The sequence below is a fragment of the Cololabis saira genome, chromosome 12, assembly GCF_033807715.1.
Source record: "Cololabis saira isolate AMF1-May2022 chromosome 12, fColSai1.1, whole genome shotgun sequence".
In the NCBI taxonomy this organism is placed as follows: domain Eukaryota; kingdom Metazoa; phylum Chordata; class Actinopteri; order Beloniformes; family Belonidae; genus Cololabis; species Cololabis saira.
The window spans coordinates 16,414,434-16,431,928 of NC_084598.1; the positions used below are offsets into that span (position 1 = coordinate 16,414,434).

The following is a 17,495-nucleotide window of genomic DNA, read 5'->3' on the forward strand; positions in this document are numbered from 1 at the left end:
AATATCTGCAGGGTTAGAACCTACATTAGGATACTGGCCTCAATGCTTCACCAGTTTCCACTGTGGTAAGATGAGCAATGGCCTCCCTAAATTTAGCAATAGCTTCATCGGACAAAAGGTAATAGCATTGACAGTCACATTTTTCTTGCATGTCGCATGGCTATGGCAGTTCATGTTTTTGTGCTGAGCACACACTGAGCCTCATTCATTAATATTTGTAAACCGTGAGTAGATTTGCACATAAAACACTTACTTACTGAAAACCTACTTCAGATTCACGAACACAATGTTAAACTTTAGAGTGTGTATATATTTATGAATGAGAATCACTTGCGGATTTGGGGCACTAGTGGTCATTAATTAACATAAATTTAAATATTTCCTAAAAAGTACAGAATATTTTGTATTTGTGGTGTGTTTACATTTATTTAGGTGAAAAAGAACAGCTCCCCTCCACTCTCCCTGTATGGCCAGTTACTGTGGCGTGAGTTCTTCTACACTGCAGCAACCAACAACCCACGCTTTGATAAAATGGAAGGAAATCCCATCTGTGTTCGCATCCCCTGGGACAAAAATCCTGAAGCACTGGCCAAGTGGGCTGAGGCAAAGACCGGTTTCCCCTGGATAGATGCAATCATGACACAGCTGAGGCAAGAAGGCTGGATCCATCACCTTGCCAGGCATGCTGTGGCCTGCTTCCTCACAAGAGGGGACCTGTGGATCAGCTGGGAGGAAGGGATGAAGGTGGTTTATTTATATAGCCACATATTTATATCACATATATATCTGGCACACTTAAACCATAACATAATGTAATAGAAATGATGACTACTTTAAAATGTACATCTTGTTTAAAATACTCTCTAAAACTGTTGCTGGTGCTGCTGCAGGTTTTTGAGGAGTTGCTTCTGGATGCAGACTGGAGTGTGAATGCAGGCAGTTGGATGTGGCTGTCTTGCAGTTCATTTTTTCAGCAGTTTTTCCATTGCTACTGCCCCGTGGGCTTCGGCCGGCGCACCGACCCCAATGGGGACTTCATCAGGTGGGTACCTTTCCTCTCACGCCCCTTGTTGCCAACAGCTGATCCCCTCCCTAAATTACATACATGCATGCATACATACATACATACATACATACATACATACATACATACATACATACATACATACATACATACATACATACATACATACATACATACATACATACATACATACATACATACATACATACATACATACATACATACATACATACATACATACATACATACATACATACATACATACAGTCAGTGGGTACGAAAAGTATTCAGAGTATTCGTGAGCAGAACCATCTCAAGGAGGATCTGAAGGAAAGGACAGCATGTGAGTTTCTGGGGTGGTTCTGATTCTGTTCGGGATGGTTCTGGTTCAGTCTGGGTCTGGTTTTGGTTTAGTTTGTGGTGATTCTGATTTTATTTGGGGTGGTTCTGGTTGTGGTTGGGTCTGGTTCAGTTTGAGGTAGTTTTGTTTTTTTTCAGGCTTGTTCAGGTGCTGGATCCTTTGCGGTTCTCGTTGTGTTCAGGTTGGTTTTGGTCTCGGTCCATTGCCCAGGTGCTGGGCAAAGCCCCTCGTCCTGCCCTTTATGAAATGTTCAGTGGTGCTCTGCCTAGGTGAATGCAGCCCGGTCAGTTCAGGTGGACCGCGAGCAGTGGCTGGCCAATATATTGAGGCAAATATACACACTAACAGAAACATACGCTCATAAGATACATACATTTCTGACAGGTGGAGACTTGCAGACAAGCCTCAAAGAGGGTTTCTTAAGCAACAATGAAAAGTAGCGTAACAAAATGTGTAAAATGTGTCGGGTCCAAACTGACACCCTCAGCAACTTGGTTAAATCTGCTGGATATTAACAAAGACAGACATCAGTTCAGGTTAGATACTTGCCAAGAGAGAAGTCAGAGAACGTACAGTTACGATCCTCCAAACATCTCTGCCCGTCTCTGCTTCATCTCCTCTTTTTATTGATTTGGGAACGCCCTGGTTACACGAGTCAGTATAAGGGCGGAGGTTAAGGCTGCCCATGCACAGTGGGAAATTATTAGCTCACAATAGTAGAAAAATACTAGGAGTCACTTAATATCTTCAGCCAGGATGCAGTCATGCCTCCCCTTCCATTGGCATCTGGCCGTTGCCTTCCTGCTTGAAAGAACACGTGTACACACACACACACACACACACACACACACACACACACACACACACACACACACACACACACACACTAATGATTGATAAGAGGATGTGCACTGCCCCCACATTCCTCTGCGGTGGTGTGAAACTGCTGCTTCTGTTTCTCTGCAGCCTCAGTTGACACGTACAAAACAACAAGCACAAGATTAATATTCAAAGTTATGGCATAATCATGACAAATGATAACTTGAACACTTATCTACATTTATACGCAGATTTAATCCAACAAATGCATGATACTTAAAAAAAGGTTCATGCACAAAAGTGAATTAAATAAATCCAAAGTTGATATGTGAGATTACTGTAGATAATGAAAATAATTAGTCTGCTTTTAAACAAAAATTCTGAACTCCCAAAACTTCCAAGTTCCTCACAACTTGGAGCAAATCCCTGAGCTTTTGGAGCCGATTACAAAATGCAATACAATTATGAATTTGCATTTCACTGTATTGTCATTTGTTTCATGTTTGATAAATCATATTATTTGTTTTTGTCTTTCATGATTCTATCAACCCAGTACCACATAGAGAAATTGTGAAAAATTGATCTGCAAATGACTTTTTAAACTCTGAGCATTCGAATGTTAATAGATTAAGTGTGATTATCCTTCATATTTAAATGTAGGGCTGTGGGTGGGTGGGTTAAATGCACTCTTGTTTTCTAACAGTTGACGTGGCGTAGCATCATCAATCTCAATTGGAAGTGATCTGTATTGATGGTGCACTTTTCTGTCTGTTGTAGTGCTGCTGTCATACTATCTTACAGGTAAATGTGTTTGGGACCACAGCCTCTGTCTTCCCTGTGTTTTCAGACGATACTTACCTGTACTCCGAGGTTTCCCTGCTAAGTTCATCTATGACCCGTGGAACGCTCCGGAGTCTGTTCAGAAAGCAGCCAAGTGCATAGTAGGCGTCCATTACCCAAAGCCCATGGTGCACCATGCAGAGACAAGCCGGCTCAACATCGAGAGGATGAAGCAGATCTACCAGCAGCTGAGCCGATACAGGGGATTGGGTAAGAAATGAAAATTGTAAGAAACATTAAAGCCATTACTGGTTTTTCACTGCTGCTGTTAATTTTATTATACAATATACTGTAGTCTAAACAACGTTGGTGAATGAAGTTTTATGTAAAAATGTTTTGTTACCTAAATCGGAAAAAATGTGAGGTAGGACTTCAAAGACTGAATTTAATTGTTTCATCTTTCCTCACTTCAGGGTTACACTTTGAAACTCATGGTACAACACAGAAAAATGAAGGTGTTAATATTTACTTGCACAAGTACTCAATTGTAGCCTCATGTTTTACTTCTTAAAACATACATTCGTTTGTTCACACAGAAGACGGGTGTTTTTCACAATTATCTGACAACGCTCATTTTGCATTGTTGCAATGTAAAAGTGATTTTAACTAGTAAAGGAAAAAAACTTCCTCTCAGCATGATCACCTACACAACATTTAAAGGCTTGTTCCATCTGCACACTACTGGGGAATTAAAATGAGTCTCAGAATGGAACAGATTTTCCTCAGTTCAGAAATAATTCATCTATGTATATGTATTTGGACTTTCCTAGGCCTGCTGGCATCAGTCCCTTCCACCAATGGGAGTGGGAACGGAGGAATTATGGCTTACTCTCCTGGAGACCAGCAGCCAGGGACCAACAACAACACACATAGTAAGTCAGTTTTAAAGCAATAGAATACATGTGATTAAGAATGGTTACCATCCGGTTCAGGGTATTGTTTTTATGTCTAATGGATCACATAATTTATTGTGTGTTGCCATTTATGCTAGTGCCTGGAGTGTCCGGAGGTGCAGCTGCAACAGGTAATGGGAGCATCCTACTCAACTTTGACAGTGAAGAACGGACAACACCTGCTAGTGTTGCACAACGACAACCTCTGCAACAAAATCAGCAACAGCATGGTAAATCACCATCTGGATGATCACATGAATGCTTCCTGTTGGGTGTCATCACGTTATATACTGTGTGTTTAAAAATAGGGTAGTAATAATGTACTAGAGAAAGAGCTAAACTTTTTAACAAGTGCTTTTAGGCTTTTTCAAACAAATTTAGTCAAAATCAATGAGTAAAGTTTATGTAGATATACGTTTGTGTTACATCATGGATACACTCTCTTGTATTTACATTTGAGTAAATGTTGCTTATGAGCAATATCACTCTCAGAAAGCCACTAATTTCAAAGTATATTCTTCAGGATACCACTCAGTGCCAGATGTTAGCCAGACCATCACCAGCACCCGTCTCTGTCATGAGTTTGCTGTGCCTCAGCACCCAGGTAGGAAACCAGCAGGGCTCTTATATGCCTTTGAAGTGTTTATATGATATGAGAGAATATCTGAATTGTCTGAATTATCAAATCAATTTTGTCTTTGATATTACATTTTACATAAATATCTCAAATAGGATGTTTTTCTTTCTTATACCACAAGAGGGCAACAAAATTGCATTACTACCAGACAGTTGGCTGTACAGAGGCAAGTTTTTTATTTTTGCTCTCTGCGACTTTCAGGACTCTTCGCACACACCAGGGGTGGCATCACAGGGAAGCGGGAGCGTGAATCGGAACGTGAAAGAGCTGGAGAAGAAGATCTGGCGTCCTGCTCTTTGCACAAAATGCAGAGGCAGAGTGCAGAGGTCAGTTGTTCACCCCTCAAAGAAGCTTTTGACTGAAATTTTAATGAAATATCACCACCACAGTTCAGAAGACACTCTTGGTGAGCTGAAAAGATAAAACTATAAAAGCAGTTTAATTTTTGCAGATATATGCATTATTGTCTCTCTAATAAAAAATTCCATAAGCCTATGGACCTAAAAGAGACAAATCTGGGTATTCAAAAAATAATCTAATCTGGAGTTAAAAAAAAGTAGTATTTTCAATTCAATTTCAATTAATCTATGCCAAAATTATTGTATTATATTACTTCATGTTTTATCAAAAAAAGTTGGTAATTATGCCATGTTCCCTTGAAAACCAGAACTCGACGTGCACCTCTGAAAACACAGGTTTGAGGTCCTATTTGTATATGATGTGTAATACGTATGGCAACAATGCTTTAGAGTATTAAAGTATTAAAGTATAGAATGGGTATTATTTTAGAACAGGTCTTACGTCAGTCCCAAGTGAAATAGGCATTAGGCTTGGAAGTTGTTCATCCACCCATCCATTAATTATTCACTCCCATTCATCCATCCATTATCCATTTCCATCCATCCATTCATTTCTTTACCCACTTAATCCTGTACACGGTCACAGGGGTCTGCTGGAACTTATCCCAGCTCTTTTTGGGAGAAAGGCAGGGTTCCACCCCGGACAGGTCAGCAGTCCATCGCAGGGCCACATATAAACAAACAACCACAAACACCTCTGGGCAATTTAGAGTCACCAGTTTTTGGACTGTTGAAGGAATCCAAAGTATGTAGAAAAAAAACACGCAAGCTTGGGGAGAGTATGCAAATATACACTCACCGGCCACCTCATTATATACACCTTGCTAGTAACGGGTTGGACCCCCTTTTACCTTCAGAACTGCCTTAATCCTTCATGGCATAGATTCAACAACGTACTGGAAACATTCATCAGAGAGTTTGGTCCATATTGACATGATAGCATCGCACAGTTGCTGCAGACTTGTCGGCTGCACATCCATGATGCAAATCTCCCGTTCCACCACATCACAAAGGTGCTCTATTGGATTCAGATCTGGTGACTGTGGAGGCCATTTAAGTAGTGAACTCATTGTCATGTTCAAGAAACCAGTCTAAGATGATTCACACTTTAGCACATGGCGCATTATCCTGCTGGAAGTAGCCATCAGAAGATGATACGCTGTGGTTATAAAGGAATGGACACGGTCAGCTACAAAACTCAGGTAGGCTGTGGGGTTGACACGATGCTCAGTTGGTAATTATGGGCCCAAAGATGCCAGGAAAATATCCCCCACACCATTACACCACCACCACCACCAGCCTGAACCGTTGATACAAGGCAGGATGGATTCATGCTTTCATGTTGTTGATGCCAAATTCTGACCCTAGCATCCGAATGTTGCAGCAGAAATGCAGAGACTGCAGAGACTGCAGAGACTCATAAGACCAGGCAACGTTTTTCAATCTTCTGTTGTCCAATTTTGGTGAGCCTGTGTGAATTGTTGCCTCAGTTCACTGGTCTTCTGCTGCTGTAGCCCATCCGCCTCAAGGTTCAGAGATGCTCTTCTGCATACCTCGGTTGTAATGAGTGGTTACAACCGAGTTACTGTTGCCTTTCTATCAGCTCGAACCAGTCTGGCCATTCTCCTCTGACCTCTGGCACCAACAAGGCCTCTGCCCGCACAGAACTACCGCTCACTGGATATCTTCTCTTTTTCGGAACAATTCTCTCCAATTCAATGAGTCAGAATTTTTACTCATTATGTGCGCTCTCTACAGTGAAAATAACAGCTCAGGGTCTGAATCGAATTTGAGTAAAACAACACAGAAAATCCAGCTGAAGAAAATATATTTATATATATATATATATTATATATATTTTTGTTTCTTCTTCTTCTTTTTCTTTTAGAAATTCTAGTGATTTTACATTAAACAATATACATATGTTTACAGCGTTACAGGTTGTAGATAATATAAGCATAGTATGGCTGTAATATTCAAATACTTGGAAGTATACAAGATCCCTCCCCCAGCTATCCCTCCCCCACCCACTACCCACCCCAACCCTCCCAACAATCCTCATTGTCCCTTTGAGTCCAGATGTATATAAAAATGATTGTCCATTATTCCAGTGTGAAAAATTAAATGTAAAAATTAAGAAAAAAAAAAAAAAAAAAAAAACAAACAAAACAAAAAAAAGGGGAAAAAAGGGTGTACTATTAAATTGCAAAAATAATAATGAAGGATATTATGAGGGGAAGCCGCCGCCTCACTCTAAGAATAATATTCTAATTATCATTCAGTGGTGTTTGTTAACTCTCATAATACTCAATAATACCCAAATTTTTCTAAAGTTTTGTGAGGAGCCTTTAAGGGTGTATCTGATTTTCTCCAGCTTCAAAAAATGCATAACATCTCTAATCCACCTGGTGAAGTTAGGTGGAGCTTGTTCTTTCCAGAAAAGAAGGATGAGACGTCTGGCAATCAAGGAGGAAAAAGCTATAATTAAATGAGCTTTTCCTTTAAGGGAGTGCGTTTCAGGAATGAGTCCAAATAGGGCACATACAGGATTGGGGTTGATGACTCTTTAAAGCATAGGCGTTCAAAATGTTGGTCCAGAATGTGTTAAATTTGGGGCAGGACCAGAACATGTGGATATAATCTGCTGGTTGACCTTTACAGCGAGGGCATGAAGGGTCAACAGTAGGGAAGATCTGGGCTAGTCTTGCCTTGGTCAGGTGTGCCCTCAAAACAATTTTAAGTTGTATCACGCTGTGCCTGGCGCAAGGGGAAGAAGTATATACTAGGTCAAGTACTGCCTCCCATTGATCGTCTGTTATTTCCTCACCAAGGTCATTCTCCCAAAGCCTCTTAACATCCTGCAGAGAGTAAGGGGTGATATCACATATAGTGTTATAGAGAGCAGAAATTAGAGCCTTGCGGAAAGGGGATAATGACAAAATATTATCAATTGTGTTGTTCGCTGGAAAATTTGGAAGGAAGTTATATTTTTCTGAACAAAATGTTTAATTTGTAGGAATCTGAAGAAGTGGGATTTTGGTAGATCAAATAGTTGCGAGAATTGTTCGAAAGATCCAAACATGCCATCCACATAGCCAGGTTAGAAATAGAATTAATGGCCTTTGCGGACCAAGTTCCGAAGGTAGAATCAGAGAGAGAGGGTTGGAAGTTGTAATTGTTTTTAATGGAGGAATGACCAGTCAGTTTCTTACACACATTTTAGTGAATGAGGAATGAATGAGTAGTTTTGCCAACAATTTTGACTGAGTTTGTGTGAGATGGTGTTATTAGGAAACTAAAGTGTCTGTTTTGTATATCTTTATGCTTTTTAAAAAAAGGGAACAATTCGGCTATTAGTGTGTGACTCTCATCATCATCTTATATCAAACTTTATTTATATAGCGCTTTTCATGCATATATAAAAATGCATCACAAAGTGCTTTACATAAAACGTTAAACAAACATAAAACCTATTAATGCGCCCCCCCCAAAACGTTTAAATATAACATTGAGATAAAACAATGAGATAATAAAACAGACTTGGACTGAGACTTTATTCTCTATATGATGTATAATACTTGACCCAAAATAAGTTTAGTAACTACACATGTTTATTTCATTTTTAATCCTTTGTGTAACTTTCAATGACGCAGTAAAACAACAAATGGAGACTGTTAAGGCGAGCATAACTTTCCTCCCCACTACAAAGAAACTGTATTTTATTATCGTGCAGTTTGTTGATAGCAGAGGGAGTCACCTCTGTAAATGTCAGGCTGTGAAACTCTTCACAATAAAAAATACAAATACAAAGCAGTTGTTTGAATTCAGGGACTCAGCTTCATGTATGCAAAACAATGGTTCACGTATTCAATGGAAAGTGCTGTAGGAGTGATAGAAAAGAGCAGTGTATCTCTTTCGTCACTTTACTTACAGCCACGTGAACCTCCTGTGGAAAAAAAAACAAGTTGTGGATGCAGTTGCGTTGCTAACATAGACCGTAAATAGAATGGCCAAAGCATCAGTCACATGACCCAGAGGTTTCTGAAGTGCCATTTTGAAGCCTCTTTTCTTGTACTGTGTGCTGGCATGTTACCTGAAAAACTGACAGGAGCATGCCCATTGTAGGTCAATCAAAAGATGTTTTTAGATTTAAAAAATGCAGGGTATTTGCCAATGTAAAAGGGGCTAAAGTTAGCTGTGGGTACCGGCTCCTTCAGCTGATCCCTGCCAAAATAGCTGCAGGGCTGCCACTTTAACAGCAGGATATCCCCTTTCAGATGTTTCTCTGGCAAAATCAGATTGCTGTGTCAAATCGAAGCAGGGTTAGTACAAACTGCCGATTACTTGGCTTAGCTTCTTAGCATGACAAGGACTGATGAGGAAGAGTATTGGCCAGCCATTGGCTGAACTGACTGTCAATCAGTCATATCGGAAATACATTTATTGTTTTGAATAAATTCCCCTGCCATTGTACAAAAATGTCACCCCTCTCAGAGTTGTCACAGATTTGAAATCAAATGATTGGGACCAAGATTTTTTTTTTAAATCAGGCTGTAAATATGTTGGTTTTTTCTGTAAAGTTGGACATTTTAACATGGGCTTAAATGGAGATTGACTCTCGTTTGGAGCCACCCTCCAGTGGTCAGTTGAGGAACTGCAACAGATCTTACTTCAGAATCAGCGTCAACCTGGAAGCTAGATGGTTGGTGCTTGGTTGCTAGACATAAAGCTCTACTGTATGTTTAGCTACTACAACCTACACAAAAGAACAGGCATTGTCAACTAGTTTTTAGTTAGAGAGCATCAGAACCACAATAGACAACTATAAATACCAGCTAAGATGTAGTTTGTAGCCCATGCCTAAACCAATTTTGTTTTTATTATGTTAGATATACAGTCAAGTCAGACTCTGTGACATTAGAAGACAATTTATTGCAGCTGTTATAACCAACAAGCAGAATGGTTACTATTTATTGCCATTCATTACTTTTAACTGAGTATAGATCTTAGCTTTGGTTGTTGCTTTTATAACTTTTGTGCCTTTTTGCATCATTCTTTAGTACAAGGACTTTCACTAACTGCTTTCTGCTGCACTCTTGCTGTGTGTTTGAAGTCTTCTTGCACACTGTCACACACAATGCACTACTCAGCACAGACATAGATATCTTGAAACTCACTTTAGCTTATACTTTCAACTGAGTTTATTGGAGAGAAAAAAATAAGCTCAAATTAAACCCGGACAGCTGCCAGCTTTTTAAAACTCTTGTGATATACTGATCAATAATGTGGCACATGCCCCTTTAAAGATGGTCAAACAACGTTGGTGAGTCTCTGACATGTTTTTCTGTGTTTTATGTTTTCTTCCCTCCAGGCTACCTAGCACATGGAAGTGAGACTGAATCCACCTGGCCAGACAGATGAAAGTCCAATGTCACCACCTGTGCTCCAACACCTGCAGCAGCTCCAAAAATGACCAATTGCTCCTCAGTACAGTGCAACTCAAAATGCTCTTTTGTCTTTTTGCTCAGACATTTCCCAGGGTAAAAACATAAAGGTGAAAATATGAGTTCTGACCCATACTTTCTACAAAGTAGAATAAAAAATTAGATGATTCTTTGCCACTTTAAACGGCACAAGAACAAGAGTGACATTAGAAAAATGTGTTTAGAAACAAAAAACCTCAAACCCACAATGCAAAATGTGAATTCAGTTCGTGTGTGTGTGTGTGTGTGTGTGTGTGTGTGTGTGTGTGTGTGTGTGTGTGTGTGTGTGTGTGTGTGTGTGTGTGTGTGTGTGTGTGTGTGTGTGTGTGTGTGTGTGTGTGTGTGTGTGTGTGTGTGTGTGTGTGTGTGTGTGTGTGTGTGTGTGTGTGTGTGTGTGTGTGTGAGATCAAGGTCTTAAAACTGCTGCCTCCAGCCATTTTAAACGGTATCTACAGTGATGAGCAGCTAAACAGGTCAGTAATAGATTATTTTATATTATTATATTATATTCACATTAACACAGGTAGGTGATAGTTCATACTGTCGAACAGAAAAAAAAACTGTATGTCACAGTTACAAAGAAAAAATACTGTTTTATATTTATTATAAATATTTTTAACTGGTTTTATTTTAGTCTTGTCAAAACAAAATTCCTTGTAAAAAGACAACAACTTGGACATTCACTAAAATAATTCACTAGATGTTCAGATTCTTGCATGTATAGTGTTACCATAAAGTTATAAATCCTGATTATACCAGATAAGTAAATAAAAATCTATGTTTTCAATGTGGTAATGATATAGGTATTTTCAGGAAAAATAGAGAAATTTCTCAGCTTCTCTGTCTGTAGGTTGCATGTAAATAAGCAGTTCTCAGACATTGAGGTCCCATCGCTGGGAAATCACAAAAACCTGCTAAAGTCATAAGCTACGCTGCTGAACTGACTTTGTGGTAAATACTACTCTCTGGTTAATAAATGAGAATTTTTTATTTGTATCGGCAGCTAAGAACAACAATTGTTACTTTTTTCAGGAAGTACTGAAGGCAAAGACTAAATGCATTAATGTTTTATTTACACGCACAGACACACACACACCTGTGTGTGTGTATGTGTGTGTGTGTGTTTGTGCGCGTGCAAACCACCACCACCACACCAATTTCCATTTTTGGCCAGTTGGCCTTAGGGTGTACGGGGGATTAGTCAGGCATATTTTTGTCAAATCCCTCAGGCTGTGAGAGAACTACGGGAAGTGGCATGATTATGATTATGAATTCCTTAGTTGCTTTATCTGTTGGATTTTTTTTTTCTTAGTCATTTCTTTTTATTATCTAGAAAGTGAAATGGTGCATCTCTATGAGCTCATCAGAAATGCAAATGTTGCATAAGAGCCAAAGGAAATATAATTTACTTTTAGGCTTTCCAGTTATTCCTCTTTTGAGAAGTAGTTTCTGCTCAATTTACATCCCGATCTTAACATTAAATGGCATGTAGATTTTAAGGGTTCCCATCAGTCATAAGCAAAATCTGTTTGCTGTGTTCTGCAGAAAATTTCCTTTTTTTCTGTTCATTATGACATTTAAGTTAGACATTTAAGATTTAGTTATACTGGCTTTGCGATTCTCATTATTTGCCATCTAAAGTACTTGTTTTTTGTTATAGCAACAAAATATAGTATGGAACAATTTCATATATTATTTTTTCATCCATTCATCGTACAGCTGATGACCCTCTTCAGGGTTGTTTTTTTTTTCTTTTGTTTGGTTGTTTGTTTCTAGACTATGCCCCTGTCAGTCATATTTTCACCTTTCTGTTTCTCCCGATAAAGCAAATAGATTATCTGTGTGAAATGAAGAAAACAACATTATTTGGAGTACCCCAGAGGCACTCAGATACATTTCTTGCTGTACAACAAACTAAAAACCAAATAATAAATAGGGTGATGTGATTTCACTTGAGGGCAAAGTATTCTGGAGTTAAATGCAGTCTCCTCTCAAAGGTGTCACATTTTTTTCTAAGATTTCTAATAAAAACAAAAAAATCCCTAGACAAAAAAAAAAGGTAAAAAAAATAATAAAATAAAACTGTTAACTTCAGTTGACACAGTATATGTCTAAATGAGCCTACCGGTAATTCTCAACAAAACAGAAACCAACATTCCTCATACCCTCCTAATAAAGGTTTTCAATTATTAGACAAGGCATTAAACAATGCATAGCTACAGTATATCTGACATTTTGCAACCTGGATTTAAATTGAAATCTTGAAATTGAAATCGTACAAAACTGGAGAACATAAACAAATGGCTTTCACAATATGACCTCAATGATATGATGGTCGATATTAAACAAAGGAAAAAATAAGCAAAATCGCCCTAATGTTTATGGAAGAAATGTAACAACGTTGGAAAGACGAACATGGTACCATAAGGTTCTATACACTCCATCATCACCTTTACTCCTACAGAGTCTTATTGAACTGAAGAATGTACGACCCCCTCATAACCTACGGGAAGCCTCTAGATTTATGCTATTAATTCCCCCTGACACACCCTGAAACACCTACACGCATACCGATACACACATCAACTAAATTACAGCTTGATGTATTCACCTACACTCTTGTAAAGATGTACCATAGATTCTTTGACATAACCACTCAAATAATGGGGTAAAAATCTGTTAAATCAACACAATGCACCAAGAAATTAATCCTGACGTTTTTCCATTTTTTATTTCTGAAAGTCAACACTTTCTCGATGTTTTCTTATAAAAGCTTTCCTTTCTAATAAAAGAGGTGGGCGTCCCCAAAAAGCACCAAGCCTTTTATGCAAAAGATCTGGAGGAAGTGTTGACTGTGTTTGAACAGCAGCAATTCAGGAAAAATTTAGTGGAACTGACGAAGTCAGTCATAATAATATTTAGAATTTATGATACATGCCACATATCGATCATGTGATCGTGGGCTTTACAACAAGAAAGACATACATGCCAAATGTTTGAAAGCATAATAAACCCTCACATACTAACAGATACAACAGTATTTACAGCAATGCCACAAGTCACTTAAAATCTGAACTGTTATGACATGACGTGTACTACAAACCAATGTTTGACAGGAGAAGACGGATCAAAGCCAAGTCTGCTTTTTCAGATCTTTGCCCCATTTATTCATACTGTCACTATAAAAACACAATCTTCTGTGAAGTGACTATATGGAACTAAATAGTTAGTGTTTACTTCTTTGTGTCGGATTTGAAATCACCAAATTATCAGCAAAATAATTTTCTGAAACTGTAGACACTGAAATAATAATTTGTAGAACTTATTGATGGTTAAACAACAATAATTCTTGAAAATTGTATCAGAAAAGAAGCATTTTAACGGTGAAATGACTCTTGAGAATAAATGACTGGAAGTGTAGGACTCCTCCAAATGCTTCTTAGCTCCTGGACTCCTGTGAAAGTTCTGATTTCAGCAGTGCTGTGCTGACTTGTATCTGTGTATAACATTTGATATTTGCTCATCTGTGATTGTACTGCCCTCTCTTCTAGGAGTAAAGTGTGTGTGAATGCCTGTGTGTGGGAGGGGGGGGTGGTGGGGGTGTATTATAGTGTTTATGTATTCTGTTTGTTCTCTAAGGGATTTCAGCATTACAGGTTTAATTTTGTTTTTGTTTTTTGTAGCGCTTACCTCTATGGATAAATAAGTTAAACAAGTTCTTATTCTTGATTTTGCTTTCTTTCACTTTCTGTGACATGAAGGTGAAACACATGCCATCTATCATTTCTGTAAAATTATGCTCTTTCTCTTTCTCTCCTTGTGTTGTGAAAGGCTTTTTTAATGTGCTTGATCACATTCATGACAAGAAATTAAAATTGATACAACTTTTTCATTGTGTCTTAATGCAAATTACTGGATGTATATGACACAGCATTGACATATATTGGTGCTTTGCATTTACACAGTACATCTTATGTGATATGCAAATGTTATTACCCAGCAGCAAAATTGAATGAAATTGGCTCCCCTATCCCACACAGGACATCCCCTTCTGTGTTGTCTGAGGTCTGTAACTGGAAACTTAAAAACAGTCAAGTTCCTATAAACATCACACACACAGATTTGGAAGGTTTAGCCCATTTCTCTTGGCAGTGTGTTGTCCTGCCTTTGTCTTTGTCTCATCGTCTGACTTGGTTTGCTAGGGATCATTAAATAATGTGAACAATCCATTCAGTCTGCCATTTTAAACCAAATTCAAACAAAGAGTTAAAAGGTAAAGAAAATGAACACTGTCATTGCAGTTAACCTAAATTGCGTTTTGGCTACATCAAGGTCTGCAGCTGCTAGGACTCATCGTTGTCTGAGACGCCATCAAATCACCTATGGAGAATAGAGCATCCAAATGATATACATACGACTTCTTGTATTTTAGAAATCCGCAATAGGTACTGAAACAATGTGAATTAATTATTATATTCATGTACGTGACATTTAATAGTTGAAAACCGATCAACATAATATTCTTTTTCCATACGTAATATGTTTGTATGACACAATCAATCATCACCCCAACCCTCCCTCCCTCCTCCCCGCATAATTATTTTGTATCACATTTGCCTTGTGTCAATATATAAGCAGACATAGTACCTATATATTTACGCAAATATACCACAGATATACGTCAATACACCAAGCCAAAGAAGAGCACCTTATAAGGTCAAGTACAATTTTAAAATGTTTTGGAGCACCTCTGCGAATTGAGACCATGTATTAATGTTTTTCTCTCTCGCACCATGTAGCCGTCGAGAGTTCCATATACACAATATCTAAAAAAGTGAGAGCCCATTGTTGGAATGTTAAAGGAGCTGTATGTAAGAGCAATAATAAAACGAATCATAAAATGACCCCGATATGTCAACAGACATTTAAAAATCATGTTCATTTCAAATACTTATGTCACTGACAACAGCACTCAAGCCAGGATATTCCCGTTTAAAAAGAGGAGTTGCAGCCCTCAACTGATGTTTATGTTGTCATTTTTTGTTTTGGCCTGAAGCTCCACCCTCCACCTATCTCCCAATCACCAAGTCAGTATTGTTTTGGCATCCGGGTTGCCAGCTCGGCTCTAATTATCGCAGCAGCCGCTATGAACGTGTTGGATGAAAAAATGTCTAGCTTTCCAAAAACTACATTATTACTTCGCAAAAGATCTTTCATAAAGCATTAAATACAGAAAATAAACTAACTGTGTAGGACTCGTCGCTTGCCATGGCAGCCTACGTTCCTGCTGCATTCTGCAGCCTACCTGGCAACCTCTGGGGCCTGTACTACGAAGCGGGATTTGGGGTTAGCGAGGTAACTTCAGGTTTAACCCTGGGTTTTCAGGACTACGACGGTGGTTCACTTCTCACCGGGGTACATCGCCATGGTAACTTATGCTGAACAGCTAACCTGCTCCGGAGCAGGTTATGTTCGAGATACAGATCGCCGGGTATAAAAGCACCGCCCACTGACCAATCAGCTCTCTTGGAAAATGAATCCAGTGGAGCTCGGTGCGCGGATCGTGAGAGGATCCCTCCGAAGAGAACGCGTATTCAGGGACCGCCAAAACCCCTTTGCTTTCCCTGATGAGTACCTGTATGAACGATCCAAAAAAAAAAGGAAAAAAAGAAAAAAGGTGGAGGAGAAAATAAAATATAAATCAATCAATGAATAAATAAAACAAATCATCACCCAAAATCCGATGTACAGTCAATCCAAAACTAATACCAATTAAATAAATAAATCAAGAAGAAATCAAAAAGAAGATGCATTTGTAAGGGGATAGCAAAAAAGGGATTTTCAATTTCGTCCCTCGAACATTCTGAGAAGTCACTTTAAAATACTAAATACCCCCCTCCTGAAAAAATAAAAAATTAAATAAAATAAATAAAAAAACCCAATTCTTTGGTACAGCATCAGCACAAGTTATCGGTCAACAACAATAGTTATAGAACCAATATATACAGGACTGTCTCACAAAATTAGAATATTGTGATTTTCTGTAATGCAAACACAAAAACAAAAAAATGTCATACATTCTGGATTCATTACAAATCAACTGAAATATTGCAAGCCTTTTATTATTTTAATATTGCTGATCATGGTTTACAGTTTAAGATTAAGATTCCCAGAATATTTAAATATATGTTTATATCCCTATGAACTTACGCATTTATACAGTCAGCGATCTTTTGCCAGCTGTCTTTCCTGCATTTTGCAGCTGCAACTCTGTTGCTTTTTGCCTGTATTATATGCCTATACTCATCATATTTCCGTAAAATTATTGTTTGCTCTTCGCTACTAAAATAAGCGGCTCTGACAGCGGACTTCTCCATGCTTGCGATTGGTCATGCGCTGAAAACACCGCCCCTTTTATGTGCACGCGCTCATATCCAGATTGGAGAAACCTGGGTTGATATACCGAGTTGATAACCACCGTCGTGTGACCGCTTAGCGTGATTGCAATTGTCCGGGTTAGTGAATCTGGATAAGGAAAAGATATCCTGGGTATGTTGAACTTGCTTCGTAGTACAGGCCCCTGGTCGGGGGGAGGAGGGGGAGGGTACACGCCGCTCAACAATATTTTGAAAGTGACTGCAGTGCCAGTTTTGGCCATTTCTTACAGACGGCTCCTTTATAGTATGAGGAGTTTTCCATCTCATGGCCACAATTTTCTTTGCTGCTGTTAATCCCAAAAGAAAGATGCATTCTTGTGTACATTTCAAATGCAACTGGGATATATCATTTAATAAAAATATGGTTGGGGATGGTGTAATTCTAGTAGTAAAAGGTAATGAGAGTTTAGAAGCAACCATCCTCCAAAACTCAAAAACTCCCTAGCATTCCCAAATCATATGAAAAAAAGTACCAATTTCATTGGAGGTACACAGAGTACAGTATGGTGTATTTAACAATTTCATCGCACATAACCTTCGAGGAGTTGGATAAGTTCTATGTACATAGTTTAAATAAATTAATTGATGGTCTGGGTTCCTATAGAGGTGAGTAAGATATTTGACCAGATGTTATTCCAATTA

General features: G+C 38.6%; 1 protein-coding gene across 4 annotated transcripts in view; it reads left to right on the top strand.

Moving 5' to 3' along the window:
- LOC133456974 (cryptochrome-1-like) overlaps positions 1–14,304 on the top strand; it is a 32,404-nt gene extending 18,100 nt beyond the window's left edge. For 3 of the 4 annotated variants that reach the window (XM_061735729.1, XM_061735730.1, XM_061735732.1), the window contains 8 exons: positions 433–744; positions 891–1,042; positions 3,028–3,254; positions 3,815–3,916; positions 4,036–4,167; positions 4,461–4,541; positions 4,776–4,900; positions 10,305–14,304. In XM_061735729.1, the coding sequence (XP_061591713.1) occupies positions 433–744; positions 891–1,042; positions 3,028–3,254; positions 3,815–3,916; positions 4,036–4,167; positions 4,461–4,541; positions 4,776–4,900; positions 10,305–10,313 (1,140 nt within the window). In that variant the 3' untranslated portion in view covers positions 10,314–14,304. The remainder of the gene's footprint in view (positions 1–432; positions 745–890; positions 1,043–3,027; positions 3,255–3,814; positions 3,917–4,035; positions 4,168–4,460; positions 4,542–4,775; positions 4,901–10,304) is intronic. The other variant, XM_061735731.1, reaches the window with a different exon arrangement.
- Positions 14,305–17,495: the final 3,191 nt, after the last annotated feature.